Below are 12427 nucleotides of genomic sequence, written 5' to 3'. Positions count from 1 at the left end.
AAAGCATTTGATGTTCCTGGAGAGAATAACTGATTCGCAAGCCATGAGAAAACCTAGATTTTTTTACTGCCTACAAATAATGTCATGGGGGGAAAAAACCAAACAAAACCATAACTTCTTGGAGGTTATTTTACAAATTCCTGCAAAAACTGACAAAATTTGAAAAGCTTGAAAAGTTCTGTGTCTAGCATGTAAAATTAACAAAACTGAAGGAGAGGGGATAGTGATGAGGGGAGATAAGAAGCAAAGCCTGTGGTTTATCACCATGGTTCTGCTCTCCAAGGAGCTGGAGCAATTCAGACTCTGAAATGCTGCAGCCTGTGTGTACCAGCATGATGAGACAGCTTTGTGTCAGCTCAGAGGTTAGCACAAGCAAAGAGACCTGAGACATTTAATATCTAAAGTAATTTTAGGGAAATCCACAGCTCCTCAGCCATCAAGAAGGGTTACAATATATCTGGCCAAGACTCAGTTATAAATGATGAGCAAGGAAGAAGCTGGCATGAATTAAAAATCTAACTTCAATAATATAAACGCTACTTTGATAGAAACGCTCTCTGTAGTTAAGGCACAACACCGGGTGTCAAGAGATTTGATGTTTCCTGACATGGTTTTACAAAGCAAGGTTGGGCAAACCATTCCATGTCAGTATCACAGTAACTCTGAATTCTGCAGTTTGTTTATTAACTGGACTTTATTACCTCCACATGCCAAGTATGCACTGCTGACAAACACCCAGCAACAGCTTTAACTTCTCCAGAGAAACCAAAAGAGTTAATTTTAAATATATATGCTAATTTATATTGCAATAGGTACAGAATGCAAATGAGGTGTTCCCATCAGAACAGACCTAATGTTCTATTGGTTCTTCATAGACTTTTATGGAAACCTGTTACTGTAAATATCATTTTTTAACTGCACTAAAACCAGTTAAGTACTGTACACTTACACTGACACAGAAACACCAGGATCAATAAATTATCCCTTTTTAACAGCTAAAAACTTTTTATTTCCTAGTACAATGCCATGCAGTGTTTACACCTGATTAACAATTTGTTTTTTCTGATTAACAATTTGAAATCCCCATGTAGAGCTTTATTGAGACTGATAAAAAAAAAGGACATGGGCAATGTTTTTGGGGTTTTTATTTAATGCCACTGGCAAGTAGAGGACTGGTTCTGGAGGGTAGCTTTGGCTTCAGATGAGTCAGTATGACTTGATGGAAAATATTTCTGAATACTTTAAATTAGCTAGCAATTGCAGTGTGACATTTAATTAGCACATATGCCTCCATTAGCCCTTCAGATATACAAGAAATCATTTTGATTAAGAAAAGATGGAAAATAAATTCTGATGTGGTTTTAACACACACACATATTACCACAGCTGTCATATTTCTCTGAAGTGCTAAATAAGGAGAGTTTCCAGTATTTTCCTTCAGCCTTACTGATAGGTTTCCCAGATTTGCCTGACATATCCACTGATTTTACAGATTTATATCAGGGTAGAACTTCTTCCAAAGATGAATGGCCTCTCCTCCTTGCAGCCAACACTGCACCCAGCAAGGAGGCAACAGCTGTGGAGCCTGGGCTCACTTAAAATCTCAGATCTCAAACTAAAAACAATACAGGCTCACAACAGGAGTTCTGCAGCTTATGAAATCACATATAAATGAGATATATACTTAGAATGAATAATATGAAAGAGCAAACCAACAATCTTTTCACAATGCTGAAAAAGAAAGAACAGCCTGGAGAGGAGTTTTAGAACCTAATGTTAGGTTTCTTTGCACTTAAATTACATTGTCCCTGTTTTCTCAGCCCCTGGCATTTGAATTCTAAGTAAAAAAATTTCCTTCCTGTGACACAGAGGAAAGGGAAAGGATTATCTGAGAATGCATGAACAGCACAAGAATAAGAGGTTCACATAGCTAGGAAGTTGTTCTTGTGCACCGGAAAGATTCCAAAAACTTCCAATCCATGCATTCTCCTTGTTAGGGGCTGAGCCTTTGATAGCAAGTAGAGCCAAATATCACTGAGCATCATTATTGTGAATCTAGAAAACTCCCATTCCATGGGAATAAAATGGGTTTCCAGGCCTTAGAGTACTTAATTAGCTTCAATACAGCATTTTCACCATAATATCTTCCTCACAGGAGGGGGATATTTGGAAGCGGAAGGAACAAAGAGGGAATAGTTGTTCATGCAGCACTGCAGCTTTGATCAGAAGAGCAGGAGACAGGAGTGACTACACTGAACCATGAAAAAAAGACTGCAAAATGAGTTTAAATCATATTTGTTTTTTAATTTTCACAGCTTTCCTTGACCTAATACTGAAAGTGATTTTTGCAGCTTTGCTTTCTGGTCAGCAGAGTAATAAACCATTGTGAAATAAATACAACTTTGTTTTGGCTGCTCCTGGGGTGAAAGAGCCATTCAGTCCTTGTGATCCCTGCTGACAAGGAGCAGTGCTGCCCTTGAAAACAAGGCATGGAGGTCAGAGCTGCTGCTTATTGTCAAGGTGCAACTCCTCAGGCCATCCAGAAATGTACCAGAAATAATCAACAGTGGTTGTTTTAAACAGAAATAGAAATAAACAATTTAGATTTAATTAGAAATATCAGCCAAGTGAAAACTACTGGCTCCTGCTTTCATTGCATTATCTCTTATTTTATTTACTAAAAAAAAATACTTATGGTATTATTTGTTGCCTCTATCCTCTATATTTATAAATATACCCTATGATACAAGATATTTCACAAAAGCCATTTTAATGTGGTTTTGGGGAGGAGAAAGTAGAGGAAAACAAAATAATGAGTTCTGCAGCCATTAGAAGTGTCAAAGCTGGCAGCTGTACATTATCCTAAAGTGAAAAACAGAATTTGTATTACAGGCTTAAATTAACTAAGCACATGCCTGAATAATGAACCCAAACACAGTGCAGACAGTCAAACATTTCCTCTTGATGTTTTTAATGCTTATTTTGATTACATCTCAAACTGTTTTCAGTCAAACTCTCCACAGTTCCCTGCACAACTACACAGCTTCACAGCAAATTCATGGAGATGAGTCTAGTTAAATTCCTTTTTCTCCTTTTTTTCATATCTGTATGTCACACACTATTGAGTATGTTTGGACCTGAAGTGAAAGTTGGGGTAAACTCACAAACAGGCTGAGTTTTCTCTCTGTGACAAAAGCTCCCCCTCTCAGTTATCTCTGTCCCTCCCTCACTCCTCCTCCTAATGATATTCCAAATGAAATCCAACTATGTTAAAATCACTCAGTCCAAAAACATTTGCGTGAAACCTACATGTTCCAGAGTATCAGTAATGATTAAAAAAAATATATATATATTAGGAGAAGAAGATCTAATAATGGGGAACAGGAACATCATTTGTTGCAGTTTGCAGCACTTGCTGAGGTGCAATAGCAATAGTTCCACTCCTGGAAAGCACCTTGGACACAGACAAACACAATTATTGATTATTAATTATTAACAGCCTCTGCAGGCTGTGAGAGCTCAGACAGGCTGTTAGATCTGTTCTCCCATTAGTGAGAATTAGCAGTTAATGAAAATAGAAGATTTCTATCTGGTGGTACTCCCCTCTGTTCTCCCTTTTCAAGGCTTCACAACACTTGGCAGGGAGACACAAACCCTTCACAGCTGAAACGTTTCTGAGCTCCATTATACATGCTAAAGAGGTAGTAAAACTTCTCACCCAAAAAAGCTTATAATGCCAGATTGCAGAGTAAAACATTGTGCCTAATCTAGGATATCATTTGTCTCACAATCTGGCTAATGCAGAATATTTAGCACACAAACTTTGGCAGGGCACTGCCCTGCAGAAGGGACCATCAGCTTCTGTTCAGGGTTTGCTGAAGTATTCTCCAAGTAATTTCAAACTGCTGTCTCTGTTTCCTTTCCCACCCACCAAGATGAGTCAAAAATCTCTTACAAGGAATTTCATTTCAAACTTTTACCCACACACTCTCAGGCAATGGAAACCTCAGTCCACCCAGTGCCAGCTTACAGGAGCAACCAGTCTGTCTCCTCACAGCAAAGCAAAACAGGATGTAAAATACTCCTAAAACACTTCACTGTAACTTGCATTTTAAAACTTCCCTAGGTGGAGACTCTCCCTGTCCTTGGCAGTCCATCACAGTGCTCCTAGTCCTTAACATTAGAATATATTTCCCCACACTCAACCTGAGTTTCCTTTGCTACAAATTTAAAAGTCTTTCCTTCCTGTCTAATTCCCAGAGGATGTGAAGAGCAGTTTTGTTATCTTCATACACCTTTATAGAGCTGCTTACCTGTGAAGATCACTGCCATGTCTCCTCAAATCTTCAGATTAAACAACTGCATTATTTCTACCTTTGCCAGAAAAAAAGTTTTCTATACCTCTCTTACAATCTTCCTCATAATCTCAATCTTCCTAAATAATTAATCTCAATCAGCTACTTACTATGAAAACACCAACTGTCACCCTGTTACCTACCCTACAGTAAAACAATTTCCTCTTATTGCATTCTTATGCCATTTTAATTCAAATTCAGTGGTATTTTAACAAGGAAAATGCTTAGCCATTCAGGCAGTAAAACTAGAAGCATTTTGTAATGCAGGGAAACAAATACAATACACACAGTGACTGTAGCAATCTGATTTAAAACAAAGAAAAAAATCCCAATCTAGTTTTCTACAGAATCATATCAATCAGTCACAGAGTTTTGATATATCAATGATTTGTGGTCCAATGACGACAAATTTAACATTTAAAGGCAAGGGAAAAATGTGGATGGAAGGTACTTTAAAATCCATATAGTCATGAAAACATTAGTTCAAGTCCTAGAACTGGTGACAACTTTGTCTCTTCCGTGCAGTCGTGCAATTGGATCCACTGCAAAGGAGCTGTTCTGACCCAGAAACAAGTGAAGCCTTCCTTAACCATCCAAGACTAAGTCCCTGCTGCTCATTAGTGGATCACAACCAATACTTTAATTAGGGACACGAGCTTCTGTCCTTGTCCTCTAATTCTTGCCAATACAGATGCAGCACTCAGGCATCCCCCCGTTCAGTACCAGCACAGTCCTCACTACACAAAAAAGTTACAAGACACACTAAGTATTACCCTTAATTCATTTTTAGCATCAATAATTCTGCCAGCTATTTCCAAGTACTGGCTTTTCAAAGTCACTGACAGATTGGGAGACCATAAAGATCTTGATTTACTGTGCCAGATACGAGTACATTCTCAGCAGTAAGACTATAATTTTTATTAAATTCTTTCCCATAAGAATCACAGTTGTGCCCTATCTTGACTGTGCTTAGATCAAAGTATAAGAATCAATTTATTAAAGAAAAATTTTCCCCCCAGGAACCCTATCAGTAGCATTCTCCCTATAAAACATCCTCAATCAGGCGAGAAGCAAATAAACACAAAGTGCCAAAGCCTGTGAGTAAATGGGATTCAACAACAAGATTCAACAAGAGACACAAAGTCACCATTTACTCCTCAAAAAATCTGGAGCAGATGCTTTGGCATTTACAATAGCATCCTCTTTTAGCATGTATTCAGCTGTGAGTTTAGCCATGGAGATCAACTGTAAATCCTATCCTATTAGCAGGACAACTAGAATTCCTGCCATTACATCCCCTTCCCATCCTTTCATTCCCTTTTCCCCCCAGACTCAGAGAAGACAAAATAAATAATTCAGTTCCACAATCTACAAGTATTGATACAACAGTCTGTACAAACAGTCTGTCTTTTGCTCAGATCAGAGTCTGCACAAAAAAACAGGTAGGTACAATTTTTCCCAAATAACTGTTATCAAAGTCAGTAAAATCCTACCCTATTCCAATAAATAAAATACAGAAACAATGGAATTAGAAGATTCAGCTAGCTGAAACACCAAGCAGCTGAACAGCAGGATGGCACTGAGAGGATGCTGCTCCATCACTCCCCTCCTCAGCTGGATGGGGGACAGAAATAGCCTGAAAGGCACCTGGGTCGAGGTGAGAACAGTCAGAGATCACTCAGCGGTTACTGTCACGGGAAAAACAGACTTGACTGAGGGAAACTAGTCTAATCACAGCAGCAAAATGAGAAAATAAAACCCAAGCCTTAAAACAGCTTCCCACCCTTTTCCCCAGGCTTAACGTGGAATTTTTTCTCCTTCTTCCCCTGCAGTGGTACAGGGGGTGGGGAATGCAGACTGCGATCAGATCAACACAGCCACTCCTGCCACCAAAACCTGGCCACAAACCCAAAACAGCACCAAATTTCCTGTGAGCTCCCTGGTAATTCATACACAGGGCAGGCACACACTCATTTTGTTCTGTGCCAGGTATTATTGGTATTTGAGGCCTTTTGCTTTCACAGTAACCTGTCCAGGACGCAGAGCAAAGTTAAAATTCAGGTTACTTTGTGGTGTATCAGGGAGTTGCAGGAGCTCCATTCCAGCTCTCCCATCCCTCCAAAGGTGGGACTGACTCTGCTGAGCACTGGAACAAGTCTGCTGCTCAATATGCAACCTCTGACAGATGCTTTAAGGTCCCAAGCACCAGAAAAGCTCTTTTCTACAGCAGGCTTGCCCTTACCTCTTCATTAACTCTACTCAGTGAATTAGACTTCAACCTGCACCACAAAACAAACCTTTCCCTGACTTTAATCACATGTAAATTACAGTTTACAACGATGCAGCTATTTCAAAGCAGGTTAGCAAGCATATTGATGTTTTCATTTCCTATTGTCATTACTGTTTGTGAAACTAACACTGAAAAAGCTCCAAGACTGTTCAATGTGTTTGGCTACCTCATGACAAAGAATTTATCAATTAACTGAAGGATTTGGGTGAGGAAAAGAAGGATTGCCCTTGCTTTCTTGATGAGAAATTAGGATACACAGAAATGAAGTCCAAGACTGTGAGGATCAGAAGCCAAAGATGAGGTTCCAAACAAAGTCAGAATTATGGGATATTCAAATCAAGAACAGAGGACATAAAACCACTAAGAAGTGGCCAAATACCAACTTTGAAACATTCACTAGAGAGACAAGGCTTAAGAGGTGCTTTGAATTCTTGGTCCAACTGATTTGTGTAAATTTGCAGCATTTGAGTCAGAATGAGAAAATAAATCTTAATGTCTCATTCTGGTGATTTCTTCTCAATACCATCTTGCTTTTGCCACCTGCAGTCACAATTTTCAGCTCAGTCTACCCTCCAAAAATCCCATCCATAGGAGAGATAAAAGGCAAACCCAGTCTGGGAGAAGAGCAATGCAAAAGTGCAGCATGGTAGAATTTCCTCGGGTAATTGATTTTCTGTCTGTGTTAACAAGACAATACACAGTATCATTTATAAAGGCAACATATGCAGGATATCCAGAAGACAACATCCCCTGACAAAGAAAGCTACTTGAAAGAGCTTTGCACACCAAATTATTTCATGCATATTCATAACTTGATTAAAATATTAATACTGTAAACTTGTAAGAACCACAACAGGCACAGAAACAGCTTTTATTTACTTACACCAGAAACTGAACATGACACACACACAAAGGATGTCAGCATTACTCAGTGCTGGAAACTCACACATGTGCAATATATATCTGTATATTAGCCTGCAGATAAACATTTATTCCCAAGGGAGGCTGCTAATGAGACTCTGCTGTGGGGAAGATATCCAATTACTCCAAATGACATTTATATTTTAATCACATCACATGCACTGAAGAGCTCGAGGTTTGATGAAGCAATCCTTGAAAGACTTTGCCTTTTTAATCAATTAGCTCTCTAAACATCAGTGACGTGCTGTTGACAAGTCCTTGGGTTAAATATACAACAACACACACAAATCCTCTCTCCCTGCCAGGAGGAAACAGTGTGGTCTTCTAAAACTCCTGAAATAGGTGCAAAAAGTTTTCCTATTAGAAGACACCTAAAACAGAGCACTGAGAAATAAAGAGACCCCTCAGGCTCACTCTGAGCCACTCAGAGAATTCATTTTAGATGAAAACCTTTGTTTTAAGGGCATCACTCCTGTGTAAAACTATCAGACTCACTCACAAATCCTTTTATAATTGGCTTATCTGAATAAAACCAAGTCAGGCAAAACAATTTGCTTTCTTCAAGCAACCTGTAAGTGACAAATGCCACTGCCCACATGGAGATGAAAGTTTGGTCATTTTTACCATGGTTTGGCATTAATCAGGCGTTTTAAGATGCTCCAAGTCATAGAAATAAGTACAAAAATAAAGCAAAACAGAGCTTCAAGACCTGAATTCAATCATTCTTCAAATTAGCAAATTAGCATTGGATTTTTCCTGTAAACACTACATCCTTATGGCTGGTATATTAAATAGACCATTTCTACTTCTGAGAGCTTACATGAAAACCTCACTCTAAAAATAAAACTCAGTTCTGTACTCACAAATATTCCTTAATAAGTAAACACCTAAAGAAAAATATGAAGTGGGAATTGATCAAAGTCAGTATTTGATTGGAAAATATTTGAAACTTCATAATGTAACAGTCAAATTATAGCATGAGAATTTTCTTCACCCTGGAATTAACAAACCACCTGTGTTCCATCAGATCAGGTCAGCCCAATCAAAAGGTGCAAGGATAAATATTTTGAAAGCTAAAAATCAATTTGATCATTAGAAACTGGGAGAAACTGTGGAGCAGAACAGAACTATCACTATCCTTGCATTTTGTAACTTCCAGCTTGAGAGCTATTTTGCTGAAGGTACTCAAAGAATACCTATTTAACTTTGCAGTAAAGTTTGTATTTAGGTTTTTTTTTTTTTACTGCAACCACTTGTTTTTGGGTTTTGACTCTGTTGTTTGAAGTTTGGGTTTGTTGTCTTTTTTTTAACTCCTGCTTCTCAATTTCAGACAGACACAGTCCTTCTAATAAATCTCTTCTGACTAATCCCTCCTTCAATACCACTAAATCCTGAGGCTAAAATGCCCTTTGGCACAGATCTCTGTAAAGGCAGAGAAGCTTGAGTTGCTAAATTTCAATACCTAATCTGATCTTTAATTGCTAAGTGAGCTCTCAGCAATTGCCATGAACACAAGACCTAGAACTGAGTCAGTGGTTATCATTATCCTCCCTAAATGGCTGCTGAATTCAACCAAATCAATACTCAACTACCAAAAATGTGCATTGCTTCTAAGGGTACCCATCTGCAGGATAGAAGAGATCTTATATAACAAGTACAGGTTTCTGCCTTTGATGGAATGACTGACGTTGATAATTATGGCAACTGGAGGGGAAAAAAAATGCCAGTCTTAAACATAGAAAACATGGTTGTTCTTGATCTAAAATACATTCAAATTGGCAATACATTCAATTTCAGCAATCATCAACAGAAGTTTTCACACCTCCATTTTTATGAAATGACATTTATTACCAAGCAAAGCACCAGAGTGGAATGTGCACCTTTTTTTCTTTTGCATTCTGTGGTACAAAATATGCCAGTCTATTGCTGTGAGTGACATGAACTGTTAGGTTGAAGCCCAAAGACATCTGGGAGGCACAGATAGTTCAGAACTCTCAAATAGCTGTGGAGTTCAAGGTCAGGCTTCTGCCACTGCAAGGGTTGGTAATGGCACAAAGCCATCAAGACCTTTTCAAAAAGAGCTCCTTCTCTTCTGTCCACTTCCTCATTTCTGGCACTCAGCACAGAGATGAGCTCAGACCCAGCCTCAACTAATTTCTGCTAATGGCACTCCTCTCCAAGGGAGGTGGAACCTGAACAGCCTTTCCATTCCTAGAAATCTCTTCTGCAGTAGAACTCAAGTTGCTGCTGCCTGGATTCCAGTCCCAGGGCTTCCAAATTCACCAGGGAATGTTCACTTCTGAAAAGATATTCCACTGAACTCAGTGCTCCATAAAGATCTTTGCACTGGCTCTCTATAAAACCACAAGAAACACAGTTTAAACCTCTGCAACATACAAGTTTCAAAATGTGAGTAACTGCCACTTTAGAAAACTGAGAGAACTACTGAATGCTATTGCAATAGCAAAAGATCACTTCTGTGCTAATATTATCTGAGTAGGAAAGCTCTTCCTTTGGTCTACCGAGAGATTGTGTTCTTGTAACCATTACCAGCAAATAAAGTGCAGTTCTTCATGAAACTAAACATTGACCTGAATTTGGAACCCCACCATGCCCATCACTTTCAGATGTCAATGAATGCTCTGAATGACCTATTGAAATAGCACAATTATTCCCCAGAATCCCAATGAGGCAGGAGCTGGGCTGTGTGAAAATAGGAGAAATTCTTCCATAGGCATTTGCCATTATGGTGACTCTACCAAGAGCTTTTCTGTTAGCTACCCCTCCTCAGAGGATTTTGGAACCAAGGCACAAAGAGTGGTGAAAAAAATGGAATATTTTAGAGAGGAAATCAAAACAGAAGAGAAGCACAACCAAGAAATGACTGATTATGATGGCTCATGATTTCCATATCATAGGAATAAGCTACATGAAGAGATCTCCTACAGGGGTGGTGCAGGTGATGAATTACACACACAATCATAAAGAATTGGAAGGTTCTGATGTAGCATCAGCCTCTGAGGTCTTTGCTCACCCTGTAATTCCATGTATTCCAGAAAGGAGTTCTGTTGACAGGAACAGCTCTACTTTCAAAGTGAGATGCAACTGAACTGACAGATATCAAAGGCACCTCACAGGGTTTTGTTGCAAATCAAAAGGTTTGCATCAATATTCAAAGAGAAACGAGCACCGAGGAAAAAATCAAACACCAGTAAATTGGACAAGTTATTAATTAACCATGAGAGGTGCAGAAAGGACTCATCAAAGCATCCAGTGTCACCGGGTCTAAGTCAATATCACAGCTTTACAGATGTCCTACACTGCCTGCACCTGTGACCAACAGCATCCATCCTCAGGAAAACAAACGAGCAAGCAGCAGAATCCGATCCCGGTTCTGTGATACACCTGAGAGACCACAAACACCGACAACACTCATCTTTAAACATTAAGCAGTGGAAATGCAAACTTATATAGAGTGGAACTTTTCATTGTTCAAACGCACGCCGAACACAAACTGCATGAAAGAAAGGGCTGAAATACACAAAGCAAAACGATGCTTTCTCCTAAAAAAAAAAAAAAAGGCTGAGGGAAAGAATGGTCCTGCAGCGACAGCTGCACATCTTTCAACAGCCAGATTTTCATTACTCTCCTCCCTGGCCAACAGAGGAGAAGCTTCCCAAACCCTTTCTCACGCGTTCCAGCTCCCGCTCAGCCCCAGCCCCGCCGCAGCTCCCCGGCCCCGGGCTCCGCTGCTGCCGAGCCGGCTGTGGGAGCGCACTCACACCCGCCAGGTGAGACTTTACCCCGCACACTGCAGCCTTCGAGGCTGCGCTGTTCTGGCCGGTCGCTTTTTGCACACTTCTCTCACAAACAGCTGCTTCTCCGAGAGAAATTCCACTCGGCTCTCCGGCAAAACGCCGGGGCTGGGAGAGTTCCCTCAAAGCAATATTCCACCCCCGAGCATCCCGGCGGCAGCTCGGGCATCCCGAGGGAGATGCCCCGGCCAGCCCCGCACCTCCATCCCGCGCTGCGAGCGGCACTCGCTTGTCAGACAGCACCGAGCAAACTTGCCGCCGTGCCGCCGGCGGCCGCCGCCCGGCGCTACTCACACGAAGACCCCGAAGAGCAGCACGCGTATGCCGATCTCGATCGCCAGCTCCCGCATGGTGGGTCCGGCGCTCCCGCAGCCCCGCGCCGCCGCCTCTCACGCCCGGGGACAGCGGGGCCGCCTCAGGCCGCCGGTCCCGGAGCGCCGGGGCCCCGCGCAGAGCCCGGCCGGGCGCGGCCCCGGCCCCGCCATCCCGCGGCCGCCGCGGCTGCCGCGCTGTGAGGGGCGCGGCGCTGGCGCGGCGGAGCCGAGCGCCGGGGGAGGGTCCCGGTGACTAACGCGGTGTCCCCGCTCGGGGGGAGGGTCCCGGTGACTAACGCGGTGTCCCCGCTCGGCGGAGGGGGCCGGCCATCCTGGGGATTTCCCCTGCCCGCCTTCCCGCCCGCCCCCGCGGCGCTGCCGAGCGGAGCCGCAGCCGGGGCCGGGCCGGGGCCGTCCCCTCGGGGCCGCCCTGCGCCACCGCCCGCCGCTCGCCGGCACCGGGGTGATGTCCCCGCCTAACGCGGGGAAGGGGCGCGGTGAGGGCGCTTTTTCTGCCCCTTTTAGCGCAGCGCTCCCCGTCCTTCCCTGGAGGGCCACGGAGCCATCGGTGTGAGGGGCTGACACGCCGGGGCACCGCCGCCACACGCTGGGTTGCGGCTCCGGCCGTGGGCTGGCGTTCCGCTGCTCATCTCTGGCTCGTAATGAAGCCCCGCGCTTGGAAAAGATGAAGAACAATAATAAATGGGGCCGGCGGGAGGGAGCATCGCCGCG

At 42.4% G+C, this 12427-nt stretch overlaps 1 protein-coding gene across 3 annotated transcripts in view; it reads right to left on the bottom strand.

Moving 5' to 3' along the window:
- PLPP4 (phospholipid phosphatase 4) overlaps positions 1-12103 on the bottom strand; it is a 47684-nt gene extending 35581 nt beyond the window's left edge. The window contains exon 1 of one of the 3 annotated variants that reach the window (XR_010367623.1): positions 11676-12099. Coding sequence is in view for 1 of the 3 variants with exons in the window: in XM_064431478.1 (XP_064287548.1) it covers positions 11676-11731 (56 nt within the window). In the remaining 2 variants the exon portion in view is untranslated. Of the gene's footprint in view, positions 1-11369; positions 11389-11675 lie in introns of those variants that run through there. The other 2 variants (XM_064431478.1, XM_064431480.1) reach the window with 2 other exon arrangements.
- Between the last annotated feature and the right edge of the window lie 324 nt (positions 12104-12427).

This window comes from Passer domesticus, chromosome 8 (genome assembly GCF_036417665.1).
Source record: "Passer domesticus isolate bPasDom1 chromosome 8, bPasDom1.hap1, whole genome shotgun sequence".
Taxonomy (NCBI): Eukaryota; Metazoa; Chordata; class Aves; order Passeriformes; family Passeridae; genus Passer; species Passer domesticus.
This window is presented reverse-complemented; position numbering and strand designations above follow the sequence as displayed.